The 23,738-nt window shown below is 40.8% G+C and overlaps 1 protein-coding gene across 1 annotated transcript in view; it reads left to right on the top strand.

Annotated features, from left to right (window-relative positions):
• Nucleotides 1-8,202: 8,202 nt before the first annotated feature.
• CLEC16A (C-type lectin domain containing 16A) overlaps nt 8,203-23,738 on the top strand; it is a 641,924-nt gene continuing 626,388 nt past the window's right edge. The window contains exon 1 of the mRNA XM_053694266.1: nt 8,203-8,375. Within this exon, the coding sequence (XP_053550241.1) occupies nt 8,296-8,375 (80 nt within the window). The 5' untranslated portion in view covers nt 8,203-8,295. The remainder of the gene's footprint in view (nt 8,376-23,738) is intronic.

The following is a 23,738-nucleotide window of genomic DNA, read 5'->3' as shown; positions in this document are numbered from 1 at the left end:
GTAGAGGAGGGCACCACACAGAGAGCATGTAGAGAGGGTGAGAAGTAGAAGAGGGCACCACACAGAGGGATGAAGAGAGGCTGAGAGGTAGAAGAGGGCACCACACAGAGGGATGTAGAGAGGGTGAGAGGTAGAGGAGGGCACCACACAGAGGGATGTAGAGAGGGTGAGAGGTAGAAGAGGGCACCACACAGAGAGGGTGAGAGGTAGAAGAGGGCACCACACAGAGGGATGTAGATAGGGTGAGAGGTAGAGGAGGGCACCACACAGAGGGATGTAGATAGGGTGAGAGGTAGAGAAGGGCACCACACAGAGGGGGTGTAGAGAGGGTGAGAGGTAGAGGAGGGCACCACACAGAGGTAATGTAGAGAGGGTGAGAGGCAGAGGAGGGCACCACACAGAGGGGGTGTAGAGAGGGTGAGAGGCAGAGGAGGGCACCACACAGAGGGAAGAAGAGAGGCTGAGAGGTAGGAGAGAGTACCACACAGAGGGGATGTAGAGAGGGTGAGGGGTAGAAGAGGGCACCACATAGAGGGATGTAGAGAGGGTGATAGGTAGAGGAGGGCACCACACAGAGGTAATGTAGAGAGGGTGAGGGGTAGAAGAGGGAACCACACAGAGGGGATGTAGAGAGGGTGAGAGGTAGAGGAGGGCACCACACAGAGGGATGTAGAGAGGGTGAGAGGGAGAGGAAGGCACCACACAGAGGGGATGTAGAGAGGGTGAGAGGTAGAGGAAGGCACCACACAGAGGGATGTAGAGAGGGTGAGAGGTAGAGGAAGGCACCACACAGAGGGATGTAGAGAGGGTGAGGGGTAGAAGAGGGCACCACACAGAGGGATGTAGAGAGGGTGAGAGGTAGAGGAGGGCACCACACAGAGGGGATGTAGAGAGGGTGAGAGGTAGAGGAGGGCACCACACAGAGGGGATGTAGAGAGGGTGAGAGGTAGAGGAGGGCACCACATAGAGGGGTCAATCACACCAATCCTAAAAAAGCACTCGCTTTACCCCTCCACCCCTTCTAACTATCGACCGGTCTCATTACTTCCCTCTGCTTCCAAATTATTGGAACCACTGGTCTTTAATCGCCTAACTCAGTTTCTCATAACTAATTACTTAATACATTACAATCTGGTTTCCGCCCTTTTACTAAAGTAACAAATGATCTGTTATCAGCTAAAGCAAAGGCCCACTACTCCTTACTAATTCTTCGACACAGTTGACCATCCTCTCCTCCTAAAAATCCTACATATATTTGGCATCCAAGATACAACCCTCTCATGGTTTGCTTCATATTTCTCAAACCGCTCGTTTCAGTTTCCTTTAACAGCAAATCTTCTGATCCTTTGCCTCTCTCAGTTGGAGTACAGCAAAGCTCTGTCTTGGATCCTGTCATGCATCATACACTCATGAAGAGTATTTGATACCTGGATTAGCTACCCAGCAGAGGTGATGGTGGTCTCAGCTTTGCCAGGGTTACTCTGAACTGTTCTTTCTTTGTGTGGAATCTGTGTTTGTTCAGGAATGCTGTGGTCGTAAGACTCCCCTCCCTACCCCATTCTTTTGGTACCTTGGTTTACTTGCATTGAATGTTTAATCATAAATTATCACAAGGGCGGTGGCCTTGACAAGAAAAAGAGGAAGCTGGGTTATAACTGAATGTTACAGAGAAAGTTGTCAAAACTTGCCTGGGACCAGAAGAGGTAACACCTGAAGGAGGTTCTCCACATATCTAAAGGAACTTGGTAATACGTTTAGATATTGTGTTATGTTATGTCCCATTTTATTTTAAAGAACTATATCTTTGCACATATCTTGTTATTTTGAATGTTTTTGTAATTTGGGACTGTGTAACCTGTAGTGGTAATTTGTTATTAAACATATAGAAAATTGTATTCTTACTTTTCTCTTTCTATACATCCTCCCTTGGAAAAGGTATATCTTATTTTGGGTTCCAGTACCACTTATATGCTGATCATACTCAAATCTTTCTTTTCTATCCTGATATATCTCCCTCTTTACTCAACCAGATTGCCAACTGCCTCTCTGCAATTTTCTATTGGATGACCTCACACTACCTCTAACTCAATCCGTCCAAAACTGAGCTGCTTCTTATTCCCCTCTCTTCAAGACTGTTAGTGATTTTTCTGTCGGTTGGAGACTCTATTCTCACCAAATCCTGCTATGCACACCTACGCAACATTTCTAGAATTCGTCCCTTCAAAAAGTGGTGCGCTCATGACCTAGGTCCTATCTGGATAGGGCATGAATAATGACCATAACAGAGGACTTGGAAATGATAAAATATTAAATTGCTAATTGTGAAGAGAGTAAGCAATATAAGAAATTAAACCTATTTAAAAATATACTATTCAGTACTCGTTACAATGGTATAAAGAAACGGTTAAAGGGACGGTCTGCAATAGAATTGTTATTGTTTTAAAAGATACATAATCCCTTTATTACCCATTCCCTAGTTTTGCACAACCAACACAGTTATATTAATATACTTTTTTTTGGACACATTGCATACATTTATTTTTCGTTCCCAAACAAAAATTATATCAAGTATATATTCCTGTTTACCAATGTAGCTATAATATATCTTTTCTAGGGACAATACATAGTCAATGTCTTGTAGCCATTAAGTCTAAATTGGAGTTTGTGTATGTTTCCAAAACCTGTGAATCAGTCTTTTCGAACAGTTAATAAGAGATTGGAAAATATGCTTTCAGTTGGCACATCCTATGGGTGGTGACTGGTTCAATAGTATAAGAAGGAATCTAATGGAATGTCTACACCTAGTATTGTATTAAAGAGACAGACAGTAAAGTCAAACTTTTATGATTCAGATAGAGCACACAATTGTAAACAACTTTCTAATTCAATTCAATTATCTAAATGTGCACAATCTTTTTATATTTACAAACAGCCCCTACTGAGCAAGTGCAAGAATTCACAGATTATACGTATATGCATTTTGTGATTGGCTGATGGCTGTCACATGATGCATTGTCAAGGAAAATCGGAAATTTGGCAGAAAAAAATCTACTACTCATCATCTTCTTTTTGCTTAAGTTACAGCCACTACTATATACTTATCTTAATTGAACTCTCAGCTGTCTTCGACATCATTGACCACCCCCTCCACCCACAGACTCTCAGCTCTCTTAGTCTCTGTGACACTGCCCTCTCTTGGATCCACTCTTATCTCTCTAACAGGTCTTTTTCTGTGTCTGGATGGCTGGTGACTCCTCCTCTCTATTGCCACTGTCTGTTGGAGAACCTCAAGGCTGTGTCCTGGGCCCTCTACTCTTCTCTATTTATACATCTTCACTGGGAAAACTTATTAACAACTATGGCTTCAAATATCACCTCTATGCTGATGACACCCAGATCTACCTCTCTACCCCTGCTCTCTTGCCTTCTGTCCTTTCTCATGTCAGCGACTGCTTATCTGGCATTTCTTCCTGGATGGCCTCTCACCATCTAAAGATTATCATGTCCAAGACTGAGCTCCTTCTAATACCCCCCTAAAGCTTATGACTTTTCTATCACTGTTAGTGGCATCAATGTCTCCCCATCACCCCAAGTCTGCTGCATCTGCGTTACACATGACTCCAATCTGTCCTTCATCCCCCACATCCAATTGATCTCTTCATCCTGCCTCTACCATCTATGCAATATGTCCAAAATGTGTCCGTTTCTGTGCGCTGACACCACAAATCCACTTCCTTGTAATTTCCAGACTTGACTGCTACCTACTCACTGGCCTTTCTCTCTCCCTCCTACCTTCAATCGATCCTAAATACATCTGCCAGGCTAATCCACCTTTCCCGCCTCTCTGTATCTACTGCCCCTCTCTATGAGTCCCTTCACTGGCTTCCCAATCACAGCAGAATTAAATTAAAAATTCTAACCCTGACCTAAAAAGCCATTACCAATGCCACTCCCCACTACCTCTCCTCACTAATCAAAAAATATACTCCAGCCCGTCCCACTCAGATACAACATGACCTGCTCCATGCATCTTCCCACTAGAACGCACTTCCTTATGTTGACCCACTTTCCCCTAATCTGTCTTCTTTTAAAAGTGTCCTGAAGACATTTTTGTTCAAGGAAGCCTACCACCCAACTCAATAACAAATGAATTCCACCTACCTAATAATTGCCCTCATCTAACTTTGTACTAACATCATTCTCACCCTTGCAGTCCCCACCTCCTGTTCCCATCCCCCTACCCTTCTAGATTGTAAATTCCTACAGGAATAGAGCCCTCAATTCCTCCTGTATGTGTTTGATAAATTTGTCTTCTCTTGCACATACTGCATCATTGTTGTACTTTTATCATTTGTACCCATGGACAGCGCTGCAGAATTGTTTGGTGCTTAATAAATAAAGCATAATAATAATTTTAAATTTGAACTAAGTGCTTTTGCATTGTCTTTTTATTATGCATTTATTGATTTATATGATATTCTACTGTGAGACTAAAAGTTTTGATGCAAGGACAGGACCACCATATATGTGAGAGTGCCCACTTCTCCACACTGTCTCCAGCATCTATTAGATGCAGATGGGAGCATGTTGTGCAACCTCTTGTAATTCATTTCTACTATTGTGGCTGAAATAGATGATTTGTTAATGTTAGAAAAAAAAATCCAGGAGGGTTTTGTCTAACCACCTTTTCATATTTTTATCCTATATATGTCTTGGGTTTTCATACAGAAACTTGAAATGACCCACAACCTGGCTGCCATATTGAATTTCCTTGAGAATTACCAAGCACAACAGACTCCACCCCTGAGTAACTTAAGCCCAGCTTCTTTATGTTCTGTCTGCATTTAAATAGGTCAATGTTGCAAATATGATATATGCATAGGTGCCTGCATCACACAGAAACAGTGTGCACTTTTTTATTTAATATTATTATCAGGTATTTGTAGAGCGCTAACAGGTTCCGTAGCGCTATGAACATAGGTGGTATGTAAAAAACAATTACAGTGATCAAATGGGTAGAGGGTTCTGCCGACAGTTGCACTGTTGTAGTCGGCTCTTATGAAGGTGAACTACAAACAGCTGGGCTCTTAGGCTTACATGCTATGGGGTTTAAGGGGATAGCAGTGGAGATAGGATAACACCTTATGTGCTATGTGAATGTGCTTTACTGCCCAGTACTCCCCTAGTGATGCTGCCCCCTACACACACACACACAGTATGATGGAGACCCCCAAGAATCTCAGGGAGGAATTAGAGCAGCAAAGACAGGAAAAACAAATAATGTATATAGCAATGATGTTTCAGCTTTCATAGGCCGCGTTCGGGCAGCGCTTAGGAGCTAGTGGGGATGCTTCACTCCCAGCGATGACGTGGCGCTAGGTGACGTCACAAGCAAGGGAGCTTAGAAAAAACGTTTGCATGCGCAAAGTGATCTGCTGCACAATAATGGACTGCGCATGCTAACGTTTTCACTAAGCTCCCTTGCAGCTGTCACACAACAGAACACAGAGAATGATTTCCCCAGTCTCTTTGCAAACATCGGAACTCTGACCCACCTCAATTCAGCTGCTCTCAGCTCAGCCCCTGTAGCTTATCCTGCACTGAATAGAGGTGGGTCAGACTTGCGATATTTGCCAAGAGACTGGGGAAATCATTCTCAGCATAACACCGGATAAGTCTGACAGCAGCATTTAGTACAGGGCAAAGTGGGGATAGGTTATGTAGCCTATCTCCACTTTGCCATGTACTAAATGCTGCTGTCAGACTTATCTGCCTCACCTGTCCCTCCTCTGCAGCGTATAAAAACATGGCAGCCTCCACAGCAACACGTGTGTGGAGGCTGCCATGTTGCCAAGCGTCTGAGCTTGCTCTGAAAAGTCCCAGCTTTTCCAGCACGCTGGAAGCGCTGGGACTTACGTCATCAGAGCGCTCAAAAAACGCCAGGCATCTCACTTGCAAGTGTGAGAAAAACGCTCCAAGCGAGTCCCAGTTTGCTTGGAGCGCTGCCCGAACGCGCCCTTAGTTAAAAGGGACAGTAAAGTCAAAATTAAACTTTTATGATTCAGGTAGAGCATGCAATTTTAAACAACTTTCCAATTCACTTCTGTTATCACATTTGCTTTGTTCTCGTGGAATCTTTTATTGAAGAGTAAAACTAGGTAGGCTCATAAGAGCTCAGGACATGTCTTTAGTACTCTATGGCAGCAGTGTTTTGCAACATTGTATAAAAAAGCTACAAATAATGTTGCAAAACACTGCTGCCATACGTGCACACTCCTGAGCTCTTATGAGCCTACTTAGTTTTACTCTTCAATAATAGATACCAAGAGAACAAAGAAAATGTGATAATATAAGTAAACTGGAAAGTTGTTTAAAATTGCATGCTCTATCTGAATTATGAAAGTTTAATTTTGAATTTACTGTCCCTTTAAACATTTACTGGGGAATTTGGTTTTGAGTTTTAGGTCCCTAAATGATTTACCAGGAATATCTGGTGAATATCTATATGCTATGTCTCACAGTTTTGTTACTATAGCACTTGTAACTTTACATCCCAGTAAAGTCTAGTGGCATTCCACTTTGTAATCCCCCCTTCTCATTCTATAGAAAGCAGATAAATCCCCAAGTAATCTCACTTTCTAAATCTGCTACTGTACTTGGTGAATACATCTGGTAAATATCTATGTTATATGTCTCATAGTTTTGTTACTATAGCACATTTAACTTTACATCCTCTTAAAATCTATGGGCAATTCATTTTTTTCATTTACCCTTGTCATTCCATAGAAAGCAGCTATAATCCCACGTTATATCACTTTCAAAATCTGGTACTTTACTTGCAGAATATATCTAGTAAATATATATGTGATATGACTGTATAGGATATACAATTAGTAATTCATCACACAATATATCTGTATATTATGCATATATAGTATATGTATACACATATCATATATGCCTTTAAGAAATGTTACACTTGTATTTCACTCTTCTGTTATGGTCTCAAGCAGTGTTATTATCTAGAGAGAGTGGGAGGTCACATTACAAAAGGAGATAGGGCTTCCTCACTAGATTGAGAATATTTGATTGCTATGAGAATACATTTTAGTAATCCATTTGCTACAAAATAATGATTGACATAACATCAGACACGCCTGCTAAACTGTAATTTAATTATTAGAATTGCTGAGAGGGGGCAGCAGAGTTTTGGGCAACATCTTAGAGAAAAGCCTCAGACATTAGCACCTGTGAAATCTGCTGGGTTTGTCCCAATGAATGATGAGACCAACTGTAATTGCACTTCTACGCCTGTCTCCCCTTGTATGCTGATATTAATGCCTTATCCGAAACCTGAAGATAAGTAATTAGTAATAAGTGTTTATAGTTTAATCATTGCTTTGCTTTATAAGCTTGTTAATGATTTATGTCATTGCAATAAATTCATAATAAACACTAGTATGCAATAAATTCATAATAAACACTAGTATGCAATAAATTCATAATCTAGTATGCTACATTTTCATGTAAGACCTAGTTTGTGATGCCCAGTCCCAGGGCAACAGTTTTGTTGCTATAGCACTTTTAACTTTAAATCCCATTAAAGTCTATGGGCAATCCTATTGCTACTGTACATACAGAACATATCTGATAAATATCTAAGTGATATGTCAACAGTTTTGCTGCTATAGCACTTTTACATCCTATTGAGTCTATGGACATTCCATTGTGTCATTCACCATTGTTATTACTTTTAGAATATCCCCATTTTGGGTACACATACTGGAAGCAATGGGCAGTTAGTTATACTCTACAACAGAAGATAGTTACAGCACCCAGCGGCAGCCTCGCTTGACCGCATAGTCGCATAGGTCGTAACCAAGCTCTCAGTAGCTACATCTACACGCACAACACGCTGGGAATTGTAGTTATTTATTGTCTCAGTGGCATCATCACCGCGCACAGCATTCTGGAACCTGTAGTTATCGAAAAGTCCTCAAGTCGGTGGTATTGAGGAACGCAGAGGATAAGACAATAGACTACATTTCCCGGCAACCATTGTTGCAACTCGTCATTTCTTCCACGCACAAGATGCCGGGATTTGTAGTTTTTACGCGTTGAAAGTCCGTGAAAACTAAGGATGTGAGTTTGTATTACGGACCACATTTCCCGGCATCCCCCGCAGTAGAGCTGTGGGTTCTGTTGTGCCAGTGGCGAAGCTGATGATGTTGTGACCTGGAGTCGCTGTGCTGGGTCGGGATAATGAGCTAAGATAGTGTTTTACAGCCCTCAGGCATGTTTGGGAGGTCGAGGAGTTGGGTGAGCGGCGGCTCCGGCCGGTCCGGTTCTAATGTGCATTCACTGGACAGACTCAAGTGAGTATGAGGTGGGGGCGGGGCTTGATATTGGGGTGATAGGAATTAAGGGGTAACAATGGTGTGGGTGGCACCTACAGCCAGGCAAGGTGACAGGCAAGGAGAGAGGGTAACAGTTTGTGACGGGACTGAGCGTGACACAGGAGGTGAGGGGTGATAGAGGCTGAGGTTGACAGGCAGGGGGCTAAGAGTGACAGGAGCTGAGACTGAGAGGCAGGGGGATAGGAGACTGAGGGTGACAGACTGGGAATAAGGGGGGATATGGTGGTAACAGAGTCAAGGGTGACCGGATGCTTAGACTGACAGGATGGTAGTGAGGAGTGACATGAGGGGGACATGGGGGCTGAGGCGGACTGGGAGAGAGAGTTGAGGGGGCTGTGTGTGCCAGGCCATGATGTGTGATGGGGGCTGGATGTTACAGGCAGTTAATGAGAAGTAATGGGACCAAGGATGATAAGCCAAGAGTTAGGGGAGAGAGTAGCTTAGGGCAATGAGGTAGGGAGACGGGGAATGATAGTCATTTAGTGAGGGTGACAGGGACCGAAAGTGATAAGCAGTGACTGTGAGTGACAGGGGACTGTGGGTGACAGACAGGGAGTGCGAAGTGAAGGGGGCTGATGGTGACAGGTAGGGAGTAAGGGGTGACAGGGGGCTGAGTGTGACAGGTAGGGAGTAAGGAGTGACAGGGGGCTGAGTGTGATAGGTAGGGAGTAAGGGGTGACAGGGGGCTGAGTGTGATAGGTAGGGAGTAAGGGGTGACAGGGGGCTGAGTGTGATAGGTAGGGAGTAAGGGGTGACAGGGGGCTGAGTGTGATAGGTAGGGAGTGAGGGGTGACAGGGGGCTGAGTGTGATAGGTAGGGAGTAAGGGGTGACAGGGGGCTGAGTGTGATAGGTAGGGAGTAAGGGGTGACAGGGGGCTTAGTGTGATAGGTAGGGAGTAAGGGGTGACAGGGGGCTGAGTGTGATAGGTAGGGAGTGAGGGGTGACAGGAGGCTGAGTGTGACAGGAAGGGAGTGAGGGGTGACAGGAGGCTGAGTGTGATAGGTAGGGAGTGAGGAGTGACGGGCTGAGTGTGATAGGTAGGGAGTGAGGAGTGTCTGGCTGAGTGTGATAGGTAGGGAGTGAGGGGTGACAGGAGGCTGAGTGTGACAGGTAGGGAGTGAGGGGTGACAGGAGGCTGAGTGTGACAGGTAGGGAGTAGGGGGTGAGGAGTTTGATAGTGGGGGGTTTCAGGTGGGAAATGTTAGGGTTGGATTTCTGCAGTGATAGTGAAATGTAAAGTATGATAGACTTTGATTTTGTGGTTGTTGAGACTGACATGCACAAGAAGATGAATGTTCCCTAGAAATATGTGCAGTCAGTGAATTCCACAGAGAAATGTGATGTCAGGGAGCTCCTTAGAGAGATGTGATGTCAGGGAGCTCCTTAGAGAGATGTGATGTCAGGGAGCTCCTTAGAGAGATGTGATGTCAGGGAGCTCCTTAGAGAGATGTGATGTCAGGGAGCTCCTTAGAGAGATGTGATGTCAGGGAGCTCCTTAGAGAGATGTGATGTCAGGGAGCTCCTTAGAGAGATGTGATGTCAGGGAGCTCCTTAGAGAGATGTGATGTCAGGGAGCTCCTTAGAGAGATGTGATGTCAGGGAGCTCCTTAGAGAGATGTGATGTCAGGGAGCTCCTTAGAGAGATGTGATGTCAGGGAGCTCCTTAGAGAGATGTGATGTCAGGGAGCTCCTTAGAGAGATGTGATGTCAGGGAGCTCCTTAGAGAGATGTGATGTCAGGGAGCTCCTTAGAGAGAAATGTTGTCAGTGAGTTCCATATAGAGATGTGCCTTCGGTGAGTTCCATATAGAGATGTGCCTTCGGTGAGTTCCATATAGAGATGTGCCTTCGGTGAGTTCCATATAGAGATGTGCCTTCGGTGAGTTCCATATAGAGATGTGCCGTCGGTGAGTTCCATATAGAGATGTGCCTTCGGTGAGTTCCATATAGAGATGTGCCGTCGGTGAGTTCCATATAGAGATGTGCCTTCGGTGAGTTCCATATAGAGATGTGCCTTCGGTGAGTTCCATATAGAGATGTGCCGTCGGTGAGTTCCATATAGAGATGTGCCGTCGGTGAGTTCCATATAGAGATGTGCCGTCGGTGAGTTCCATATAGAGATGTGCCGTCGGTGAGTTCCATATAGAGATGTGCCGTCGGTGAGTTCCATATAGAGATGTGCCTTCGGTGAGTTCCATATAGAGATGTGCCGTCGGTGAGTTCCATATAGAGATGTGCCGTCGGTGAGTTCCATATAGAGATGTGCCGTCGGTGAGTTCCATATAGAGATGTGCCGTCGGTGAGTTCCATATAGAGATGTGCCGTCGGTGAGTTCCATATAGAGATGTGCCGTCGGTAAGTACTTTAGAGAGATATAGTGAGTACAACAGTGTATTGCCTAGAGATATGCTACCGGCGAGGGGATGAGATAAGCAGGGAACCAATTTGATGGGTGTCAGGCCTGAGGGATGATGGGTCTGTGAGTGACAGTTAGGTACAGAGTCACTAATTTAGTCAGGGGTCTGATGGTGTTGGGGCTAATACTTAGAGTAATGGGGCAGGTGACTGGGCATTGTAGGGGCTCTGACTGAGGACTGGAAGTGATAGGGGTGATGGGTAATGTAATTTAGTGGTGATCTGTGGTGGGTGACACGACTACAGAGGAGGTGACATTAATAGATGGGCAGGTCTGACACAGACATTTTAGGCAGATGACTAATAGAGATATGTGTGAAGCTGATGCAGAGGACCTCATGTAAGTTGATAAAGTGAGTTGAAACAGGATGGTTGTTGGACAGTTCCCTGCAGGACTAATATATATGTGTCACATTATAGGAAGCCTGGGGTGACAGTGGCATATGTGTTGGTTAGGTCCCTGCAGAACTAATATATATGTGTCACATTATAGGAAGCCTGGGGTGACAGTGGCATATGTGTTGGTTAGGTCCTGCAGGACTAATATATATGTGTCACATTATAGGAAGCCTGGGGTGACAGTGGCATATGTGTTGGTTAGGTCCTGCAGGACTAATATATATGTGTCACATTATAGGAAGCCTTGGGTGACAGTGGCATATGGTTTGGTTAGGTACTGTATTGCATTCAGGGTTTGTGATATCATTTCCTGTCATCTATAAGTAACTTAAAGGGTCAGTAAAGACAAAATCAAACTCAAATTGACTGGATAGAGCATAACATTTTAAAAACAACTTTCCATTTTACTTCTATTATCAATTTTGCTTAGTTCTTTTGGTATTCTTTGTTAAAAAGTAATCCTATGTGAGCTCAGGATTGTGCACGTCTATAGCTATCTGGTAACAGTGTTTGCAACATTCGACTGCTAAAGACACGTGCACTCTCCTGAGCTCCTACCTAGGTTTAGGCTTCAACAATGGATAGCAAAAGAACAAAGCAGATTTAATAATAAAAGTACATTGGAAAGTTGTTTTAAGTTACAAGCTCTATCTGAATCATTAATGTTTTGGCTTTACTGTCCCTTTAACCTAATGGTATCAAGGATCCCGTCTCTGGTACCACTTACATTTTCATTTTCAAAAGTTTTGATTTCAAAAGATTAGATTGTTCTCACCTATAACATCAGCCTTGATTTGCCTCTTTCCTGCTGAGTGATCCAGAACGTCTTCCTTCAAAGTAACTAATATTTAGGTATTCATGTACTGACCATCCGTTTCTACTGCAGTTTTAATGTGTTGTTTTTAATAAACACATTTTAAACTTGAGCATAGTGAAAGCACCTTATGTTTTCCTGTTGGAGTGCCACATTGTGGGAGCTCCGCATCCTGCCTGTAATCCAGTCGGTGTTACAAGACCAGGAGAGAGGGTGAGCTGTTACACCCTGAGATATCAGCTTGCCCCTACTAGCGCTTTAGGGTGCTATTGCCAAATGTGAGTACCTTTTTGGCTTACATAGAGAGCTCTCCTTGCGCTTGATAAATCTGCCCCTTAGAAGTGACTTTGCACTCAGTTGTTCTATATCACTTAGAAGAACACTGTGTGGAAATAGTTTTCTTGCCTGAAAAATATTGTGAAACTGTCTTAATTTAAAGGGGCAGTGAAGTCATAATTAAACATTTATGAATCAAATAGAACATGTCATTTTAAATGGTACACTTTACTTCTCTTATTTTCTTTGTTCTCTTTGTATCCTTTGGTGAAAATCATACCTAGATAGGCTCAAGAGCAGCAATGCATTACTGGGAGCTAGCTGCTGATTGGTGGCTGCACCTATACCACTTATCATTGGCTCATTAGTTGTGTACAGCTAGCTCCCAGCAGTTTATTGCTGCTGCTCCTCCACCTAAGGATACAAAGATAACAAAGCAAATCTGATAACGGAAGTAAATTGTTGTTGAAAACTACCTGTTCTTTCTAAATGATAAAATATTTATTTTGAATTTTCTGTCCCTTTAAAGTAAAAAAAAGTGCAACTCTATTACTTGTCATATAATTGGCATAAACATTTTGACTAAATTGCTCCTTTAATTAAGATATTAGCAGGGATTAGAGACGGCATTAAATATTACTCAGTGAGTGCTGATCAATTCTCTTTATTAAGTGTTGTTTTTTAGTTTAAACTAAACTTGTTCTTATTTCTATCTTCATACTGAAATGATGTAGACTCTAGATATCATCTCCGCTGAGAGAAATCAGAAGAAATCTAATGCAGAATATTTGCTCATGGTTTTTAGCACCAATGTATAGGTTTAGTTTAAAAATATAGTGTCATCTAGCAGGGTCCTTACTGATATAGCAGGGTCCTTACTGATATAGCAGGGTCCTTACTGATATAGCACGGTCCTTACTGACATAGCAGGGTCCTTACTGACATAGCAGGGTCCTTACTGATATAGCAGGGTCCTTACTGATATAGCAGGGTCCTTACTGATATAGCAGGGTCCTTACTGATATAGCAGGGTCCTTACTGATATAGCAGGGTCCTTACTGATATAGCAGGGTCCTTACTGATATAGCAGGGTCCTTACTGATATAGCAGGGTCCTTACTGACATAGCAGGGTCCTTACTGACATAGCAGGGTCCTTACTGATATAGCAGGGTCCTTACTGACATAGCAGGGTCCTTACTGATATAGCAGGGTCCTTACTGATATAGCAGGGTCCTTACTGATATAGCAGGGTCCTTACTGATATAGCAGGGTCCTTACTGATATAGCAGGGTCCTTACTGATATAGCAGGGTCCTTACTGACATAGCAGGGTCCTTACTGACATAGCAGGGTCCTTACTGATATAGCAGGGTCCTTACTGATATAGCAGGGTCCTTACTGATATAGCACGGTCCTTACTGACATAGCAGGGTCCTTACTGATATAGCAGGGTCCTTACTGATATAGCAGGGTCCTTACTGATATAGCAGGGTCCTTACTGATATAGCAGGGTCCTTACTGATATAGCAGGGTCCTTACTGATATAGCAGGGTCCTTACTGATATAGCAGGGTCCTTACTGATATAGCAGGGTCCTTACTGACATAAAGGGTTTACTATTGTGCTGTTGCGTGACACCTAATTTTATTTAAGCATTAATACGTAAATACAAAGCTCTAGCATTAAAGGGACACTAAACCCAAATTTTTTCTTTCATGATTCAGATTAAGCAGCATTCTAATTTACTCCTATTATCAATTTGTCTTTGCTCTCTTGCTATCTTTATTTAGAAAAAAACAGGAATGTGTTACATAGGAGCCGACCCATTTTTGGTCGAGAACCTGGGTTATTCTTGCTTATTGGTGGGTAAATGTAGCCACCAATAAGCAAGTGCTATCCATGGTGCGGAACCTAAAATGGGCTGGCTGCTAAGATTTACAATCCTGCTTTTAAAATAAAGATAGCAAGAGAACGAAGAACAATTGATAATAGGAGTAAATAAGAAAGTTTCTTAAAATGGCATGCTCTAGCTGAATCATGAAAAACAAATTTGGGTTCAGTGTCCCTTTAAGTTATTGCTTCGTTTTGTTTGTTAATAGGTTTTGATGCTAATATATAGGCAATCATGGAATACCTGATTGATGGTTTTATTATATTAATTAGCTGAAGTGCTTTATTGCGCGTTCTCCGGTTTCCTAAGCTGCCGAATGGGGAAGAAGTCATCCGCCTGCGGCATTCGGTTATTTTCAGAGACAGGATTTCTTCTTGTTAAAGTGAAACACTCTAAGATCTGGATTTGCACGGAACTTAGTGCTACACTTTCACAAGAACAATTCTGGCTCCGAAAAGATCCGAATGTCTTTAATGTGACCGCCATCTTGTGCATCTGGCAGTTAACAAAACTTCTGAATGTTCATATCTCTAGCAGAAACTGTTTAGCAACTGAAGTTTAACTTTAATAAAAGCCAAATGTAATTTCTTTTTAACTGCTGTGCTTGTTACCTTACACCGAGGATTGTTTGTTACCTTATATTGTAACGTAAAACCTAATGCAGAACATCCTGACCTGCTCTAGTAATCCCATTTGCACAGCTGCTGTTAGAAAGTTTGCGTTGTTTTGTTTTCCGTGATGCCTGTTTGGTGCACAAAGGACACATGTAAATGTTGTGTACTTAGTCTTTATGGGGAAATGTCACTGCTTGTTGTGGAACTCTGTGTGTTTAACCCTCAGCAAAGTAACAGTCCTTCTCTGATTGGCAATATTGCGTGATTGCTCCTGCGTATAGACTCACCAGCTTTTTACTGCTCTGAGCAAACAGTTCTCTGCGGCTCCTGAGTGTAACTTTAAAGCCTCTTGTTATTGGCTCACCCAGTGTGTTCAGCTAGCTCCCAGTAGTGCATTGCTTCTGTATTCTTCAACAAAGGCTACCAAGAGAACAGAGCAAATTTTTAAATAAAAAGTAGATTTGGAATTTGTTTAAAATGACATGCTCAATCTGAATCATGAAAGTTTTAAGGGCCAAAAAAGAGCATGTAATTTTACAACTATCAACCCTGCTCTACTGTGTGTTTAAACCCAGAAAACATGAAAAGACCCTTTACACAAACAGGAGCAAGCTGGAGTAGGTATACGTCGGTATTTTCCTAAAACTTTGGGGCTTGGTTAGGAGTCTGAAAATCAGAGCAATGTTATTTAAATTCAAGCAAAACTATACATTTATAAAAACAAACAAAAAACAACAGTATGGGCTATATAAATGGATCATCTACAAAACATTTATGCAAATAAAAATTGAGTGTATAATGTTCCTTTAAAGGGACACTGAACCCACATTTTTTTCTTTCATGATTCAGATAGAGCATGCCATTTTAAGCAACTTTCTAATTTACTACACTAAAAGTATTAACAGCGCAGCTAGGTAGAGTGGTGGATGTAAATTTATAAGCGTTGGAAAAGGAGAGATAAGAAATATAGCAAATAGCTACGAGTAATTCTAAGTTGTAAGATTATGAAATTAATATTGCCACAATAATAAATCAATAAACACTAGTAAACCAATCAAAATATTCGTACACATTCATAAATACATTTGTTAAAAGGAGCAAAAAAATAAAAAAATAAAAAACACAGGTAAATAAAAAACACAGGTAAATAAAAATACTGATGAGTTTTTTTGGAATGATATTACCCACTGCAGGGAAGTGGTCTTAGGAGTACACACGTATGGCAATGTTAGTTGCAAGGATTTTTATGTTGCCAACTCCTATTCACAGATTTTTTTTACTCCTATTATCATTTTTTCTTTGTTCTCTTGCTATCTTTATTTGAAAAAGAATGCATCTAAGCTTTTTTTTGGTTCAGTTCTCTGGACAGCATTTTTTTATTGGTGGATGAATTTATCCACCAATCAGCAAGAACAACCCAGGTTGTTCACCAAAAATGGGCCGGCATCTAAACTTACATTCTTGCATTTCAAATAAAGATACCAAGAGAATTAAGAAAATGTGATAATAGGAGTAAATTAGAAAGTTGCTTAAAATTTCATGCTCTGTCTGAATCACAAAAGAAAAAATTTGGGTTCAGTGTCCCTTTAAGTTTCCCTAGCAGGAATATATCTGTTTTTAGAAGGTTCTGAAACTCTAACGTTTAGTAATGAAGACATCAGGTTGCCAAACAGTTGTGGCTGGTTGCAAAAGTATTTTTTACATTTCTCTCTTTCTGCTTTTCAGAACCAAATGGTTGTGCTTGTAGCTCACAGGGCAATGGTCTTGTTTTGTAGAAGCTTTACAGTCACATTTGTTAGACCTGGCTATTGGTTATAATAATATTAATATAGAGGTTACTTAAAGGGACATTGTCATGTCAAGCTCTAATTTGTTAGTTCGTTAGGACAGTAATGGAAACAGTTATAGGGGCACTCAAGTCAAAATAAACTTTTATGATTCAGATAGAGCATGTAGACACTTAACAATTTACTTACATGATCAAAATTAGCTTTGTATATTCACACTTCCTGGGGAACAAGATCCTTTTAAGCACGTGCACAAGCTCACAGGGTATACTAGTCTGTGATTGGCTGAAAAACGGTAGAAAAAATAAAATGTCAGAAAAAAAAATCTACTGCATATTTGAAATTGAGAGTAGATGTTAAATCGTTGTCTTTTTATTAACTTGTTAATTATGCAATTGTACTGCACTGAGTGGTCCTTATCCTCTGTGTGTCCCACCCCTGACGTTCTGCTTAGGAGCTATGAACATTGCAGAGACAAATTTTGCATCATTGATGCTAGCTTACTGTGGGCCAGATTACAAGTGGAGCGGTATTTAACACTCCTGCTCGAGCACTAACTCCTATAGAAGTAAGCTTTTTGCGCGCCTCAGGTAGCACTCATATTACAAGTTGAAAGTAAACTGTTTTTTGCTGGTGTGCTAACCCGATGTAGAAAAATGAACTTAAAATATTGTGTGTGCGATAACGTATTCCCCAAACAAAAACAAAAAACTAACACCCTACGTGCACACAAACGCGATCGTATATTCTCAAGCGCACTAACCCGTCATGAAAATATGCAGCTTTCACATTCCAGTGATCATCACATAGCTGAATAGGTTCTATTTATTGATAAATACATATTTTCTACATATATCTGATGGTATTTTACTACAATATATATCTGTTTCTCTCTATATATTATATTTAGACATGTATATGTATCTCAATACTAAAGCCCTTTGCCTGATTTGTTTGTCTAACACCTGAGACCTCATATCTTTGAGCCCTTATAACTTTTATGTGCAATATTTTTTTGAATATGTTTTATTAGATGGTGTCATTATGAGCGTAACTGTGTAATGTATTTATGTGTTTTATGCAACTTTTTTGATTTGCAACACAGTTAACCCGAGCTCTGAGGACGGATTAATCGCTCTAGTGTAAATCGCAATTGCACGCAAACGATCGCGTTTACTTTCAACTTGTAATACGAGCGGTTAACCCGACGCGAGCAAACACCCACATTAAACCCCATTTTGCTCTCGTAATCTGGCCCTTTGTGTGTAACTCCTTTTGTACAGAGTAAACAAATCCCTTTTATAAAAGCATTGTGAACTTGAGATAAATAAATATCTTTATCTCAGGGCCGTATGCTCAGGAGTGTGCACGTTACTGGAGCACTAGCTGGTAGCACTAGTTCCAATAAAAAACATCATGGGGACAAAGCAGATTTGATAATAGAAGTCAATTGGAAACTTTTTTTTAAAACTGTAGCCTCTGTCTGAATCACTAAATAAAATGTGTGGGCTTCATATCAATTTAAGCATAGAGAAATAAATAACAAACAATAAATGTCTCAGTGTAAGGAGCATTACTAACTACAGTAACACCATATCCCTGGTTGAAGAATTTAACCCTTTCGTGTCAGGGTTAAAGTGCCTACATCGGAACAACTGTTCCGATGTAGACAAATTGAAACTACGATCGCGAGATTTCAATTATTGGATCGCATCTGGGGGGCGTCCCTACAACCCTAGGAACGCCCCCAAAACCGCAATCAAGTCCTGACAGCACAGAAGGCTACAGGACAGCCGTTAGCTATGACGTTCTATTCCGTCATAACGGCTTTAAAGCCCAGCCTAATTATGACGGAATAGAACGGCATAACAGCTTTAAAAGGTTAAAGAGAATAGTTACTTGGTCTGCTCTGCTGCACCCACTTATGGACAGATGTTAATAAGGTGTCTGACTGTTTGGACTGATCTAATCAATACGTTTGTAGCTTGTAGCAGGGTCAGCAAACCCGCATCATATGAAAGGCACTGCAGTCTCTGTGAGACTGGAACATTTTTTTTAGTATAGATAAGAGGGATATAAAATAAATAACGACTGTACGCTGCTTAATCGTTTATATATTCTTAATGAAATATTTGATGGACAATTAGATTTGATTTTAATGTCTATTTATATTTGGATTACACAAGACATGATAGAGTTGTGGTTCTATAGCTGAGGCTGCCATCTAGTGCTCAGTAACTAAACTACATTCCTTACATTCATATTAGTCTAAAAAACAAACAGTTCTGATCAGGGATCTAATGATCATGGAAGATGATATTATTTTATAACAGCATTGTTAGGTGGTTTAGCGTGCACAGGAGAAGGCAAACCTTTAGAAACGGACTCAAATTCATTTTCTGACTTTTTTTTTTAACAGTGGTTAAGAGAATAACAAGGAGCATTGGAAAAATTAAAGGGACAGTCTAGTATAAATTAAACTTTCATTATTCAGATAGGACTTTTCATTTTAATCAACTCTCCAATTTACTTTTATCATCAAATTTGCTTTTTTCTCTTGGTTTTCTTAGTTTAAACTAAACATAGGCAGGCTCATGTGCTAATTTCTATGCCTTTGAGGGCCGCCTCTTATCACAGGCTTTTTAAATCTCTTTTTAACACAAAGAGACAGAAAGTACACGTGGGCCATATAGATAACACCGTGTTCAGGCACAGGGGGTTATTTAAGATTTAGCACAAAACAATGATAAATTTAAGACAATAGATAATAAACAGTCACAGTCATGTGATCAGGGGGCTGGAAGAAGGTTCCTAGATACAAGGTAATCACAGAGGTAAAAAGTATATTAATATAACAGTGTTGGTTGTGCAAAACTAGGGAATGGGTAATAAAGGGATTATCTATCTTTTAAAACAATAACAATCTATGGTAGACTGTCCCTTTAAGTGATGTTATTCATTACAGCTGTTTATTATTGCACTATTGCTAGCTGGTGATTGGTGTCTTTGCTACACACGTGTCTCTTGTTATTGGCTCATCAGATGTGTTCAGCTAGCTCCCAGTAGTGCATTGCAGCCCTGTACCTTACTTTAACTATTTGTTTAAACCATTTACAGGAATTAAACACACAGGGGTCGATCAAAATCCTTAAAGGGACAGTCAACACTAGAATTTTTGTTGTTTTTAAAGTTAATCACTTAATTACCCATTCCCCAGTTTTGCATAACCAATGCAGTTATACTAATACACTTTTTACCTCTGTGATTATCTTGTATCTAAGCCTCTGCAGACTGCCCCCTCATTTCAGTTCTTTTGACAGACTTATATTTTAGCCAATCAGTGCTCACTCCTCGGTAAATTCACGTGCATGAGCTCAATGTTATCTATATGAAACACATGAAGTAACGCCCTCTAATGGTGAAAAACTGTCAAAATGCTTTTAGATTAGAGGCGGCCTTCAAGGTCTAAGAGCGCGCAGGAGCAGGTGGGACTGGGACCGCTACACTACAAAAAAGTGTGAGGGAGGGGGGGGGGGATAAATGTTTGGAAAGGGATCTGATGGGGGAGGGGGGAGTGCATTGAGGCGGGGCAGCTACACTACATAAAATTGGGGTTTTATTTATTTTCAAAAAAAGGTATTTTTTTTAACAAACTGGGTACTGGCAGACAGCTGCTAGTATCCAAGATGGCGGAACCTAGATAGAGAGGGGGGGGGGTTAGAGAGCTGTTTGGGCGGGATCAGGTAGGTTGGGGGCTAAGGGGGGGATCCTACACAGCAGAATATGTATTATTATTTTTTTATTAATTAAAAAAAAAAAAAAAGCCTTTTATTTTAGTACTGGCAGACTTTCTGCCAGTACTTAAGATGGCTGTGACAATTGTGAGGTGGGGGAGGGAAGAGAGCTGCTTGAGGGGGTCAGGGAGGGATCAGGGGGTGGGATGTGTCAGGTGGGAAGCTGATCTCTACACTAAAGCTAAAATTAACCCTACAAGCCACCTAATTAAACCCTTCACTGCTGTGCATAACACAAGTGTGGTGTGCAGCGGAATTTAGCGGCCTTCTAATTACCAAAAAGCAATGCCAAAGCCATATATGTCTGCTAATTCTGAACAAAGGGGATCCTGACTGGGGTGGGGTCTGTCTTTTCAAATATTGCTATTTACCTAGATAAGATACTTAGACCCTTTGTGGAAAAATCCAACTCTTTTATCAAAGTCACAGGAGACTTTCTGGGTAAAGTGCGAGATTTGAACCTGCCTACTAAGAAATTCATCCTTTATAGTTTGGACGTAACTAGTTTACATACATCAATCCCCCACTCCAGTGGTTTAGGGGTTATAAACAAAATATTAATGCAATCCAAACTATATGGACAATCAGAATGTGATTTTATAGTACAGCTATTGGAAATGATCCTGTATCAAAATTACTTTCTCTTCCAGGATCAGTTTTACCTGCAGTTAAAAGGCACTGCTATGGGTTTCAAAGTCGCTCCAACCTATGCAAATTTTGAGGAACTTTTTGTCTATGAGAATTGTCTGTTTAATCAATGTGGTGCACCAGGTGGCGCTACATTGATGATATTTTCGGCATATGGTTGGGCGACGTTGGAACCCTATCGGAATTTGTATCTCAACTTAATGAAGCTACTGACCATATTAAATTCACTCTGTAATATAGTGAGGAGGGGATTCATTTCCTTGACACCGGGGTATATAAAGATGATTAGGGTATACAAATAGATTTATATACAAGAAAAGTATAGATCGTAACAATCTGTTGCATTTTGATAGTGCCCACCCTGCAGCCCTCAAAAAATCTTTGCCCAGGAGTCAGCTTCTTCTAGTGGGCAGGATTGTGACCAAAAAAGACAAACTGAAATGTAGACTACATGAAATGGCAGATTTGTTTAAAGAGGGGGGTTACCCAGATGATTTAATTCCGGAGAAGACTAAGCACATTTTGGAATTGTATGATAACCTGTTAACAAATGAGAGAAATACCAGACAGGGTGTTAAAGATTAAGGGAGATTACTCTTTGTATCCCAATATAATAGACAGAGTGGAAAATTAATGCACTTAATGCACAAACATTGGGATATATTAAAATTGAGTAATCCCCATGTTGCAGAATTTCAGAAACCACCAATGGCGGCTTACAAGAGAGCAAAACATTTGAGGGATCTTCTTATTAAATCAGATATAGGGAGTGAAAGAATAGCGAAACAAACTTTTTTTTAGGTCCCAATAGAAATGGATGCTTCCCATGCAATTGCAACAACCTAATTGATGGTAATAACTTTTCCACCCCAGAACAGGTAAAAATACTCTGTCAGGATTTCTAACATGTAATACAGAATATGTTATAGATATATTAAAATGCCCATGTTCCAGATTATATGTAGGCAAAACTACCAGGAGGATCCGTGATCGCATCACGGAACACAAGTCCAACATTAGGACTGAATTCTAAATCCCCAGTAGCCTGCCATTTTATAGAAGCTGGCCATGTAGTAAATCAATCAACATATTCAGTTTGAGAGGAGAGGGGGGATAGGGAGACGTTTTGGATATACCAATTAGAAACAAAAGGCCCTTTTGGCATGAATAAAGATTGGGATCTATCCGTGTTTTTGTAAATTAATATGTGTTGTACTAACTATGTAGGTACACAAATCTGATTAAGTGGATATAATATGCCCTCTATTGCTATTCTGTAAAATATCTGTTTAATGTTTAAATTGCTGGCCTGGTGGCACATATTGTTACATTGTATTTTGATACTTTTTTACCTGGATCAGCACTGATGGGGTTACATTTAGTGGGTGGTGTTAAACAATTACCTGTATGATGTCATAGTAGGAGGTGTCTATGTATAGGCTATATAAGGACACTCGTGTTTTAATGTATTAATGACTAAGGACCGCTAGGTCCGAAACATTGTATCTATTTCACTGGCTGCAATAGATTTTTGCATTTATCTACAGTGCTGCTGTACTTCGTTCTTGGATATTCGTTGGGGGCTTTTGTGGTGTGAAGCCTGACAGCGTGCATGTTGTTTGCTACCCTGGTGCTATAGAGTTTAGACATTCCTGACAGATATCAGTGTTACAATGTAACTTATGCAAATTTAAATAAAAAATGCTTTGGAAATAGCAAAGCGCTACTTGTACTTATTGCCCTATAACTTGCACAAAAAAAAGCAAAGAACATGTAAACATTGGGTATTTCTAAACTCAGGACAAAACTATTACTAAAACTATTTAGCATGGGGGATTTTTGGTGGTTGTAGATGTGTAACAGATTTTGGGGGTCAAAGTTAGAAAAAGTGTGGGTTTTTTTTTTCCCTTTTTTTTCCATCATACTTTATAAAAAAAAAATATAGTAAATTATATGATATGATGAAAATAATGTTATCTTTAGAAAGTCCATTTAATGGCGAGAAAAACTGTATATACTATGTGTGAGTACAGTAAATGAGTAACAGGAAAATTACAGCTAAACACAAACACCACAGAAATTTAAAAATAGTCCTGATCCCAAACGGTAAGAAAATTGAAAAATGGTCTTGTCATTAAGGGGTTAAGAAAAATGTATCAAAAGATTTATCTCTAAAAATACCCATAGACATTAATTGTGTTTTTCTGTTGAAAACCATTAGATTTGTTTTTCTAAAGGTTTGTGATTGACCCCATAGTTATATACCCCACCCTACCTGTCCTCACTCATCAACAAATAAGATCCAACAACGACCTGCTCCTTGCGTCCTCTACCATCACCTCCTCTCATGCCAGACTACAGGACTTCTCTCGTGCAGCACCAACCCTCTGGAACGCACTTCCTCGAGGTGTCAGACTCTCCCCTAACCTCTCCTCCTTTAAACGTTCCGTAAAGATCTATTTGTTCAGGAAGCTTATCACCGACTCGTTAACAAATTAACTTAACTAACAGTTGCCCTCATCTATCTCCTCACTAATATCATTCTCACCTATGCAGTCCCCACCTCCTGTTTCCCACCCCCCTACCCATCTAGATTGTAAGTTCCCACGGGAACAGGGCCCTTAATTACCCCTGTATTTGTCTGTAAAATTTTGTCTTTTATTGTATTGTTTCTCCGTTGTACT

The sequence above is a fragment of the Bombina bombina genome, chromosome 11 (genome assembly GCF_027579735.1).
Source record: "Bombina bombina isolate aBomBom1 chromosome 11, aBomBom1.pri, whole genome shotgun sequence".
Classification (NCBI taxonomy): domain Eukaryota; kingdom Metazoa; phylum Chordata; class Amphibia; order Anura; family Bombinatoridae; genus Bombina; species Bombina bombina.
The sequence above is the reverse complement of the archived record's forward strand: the minus strand, read 5'-3'. Positions and strand labels throughout refer to the sequence as shown.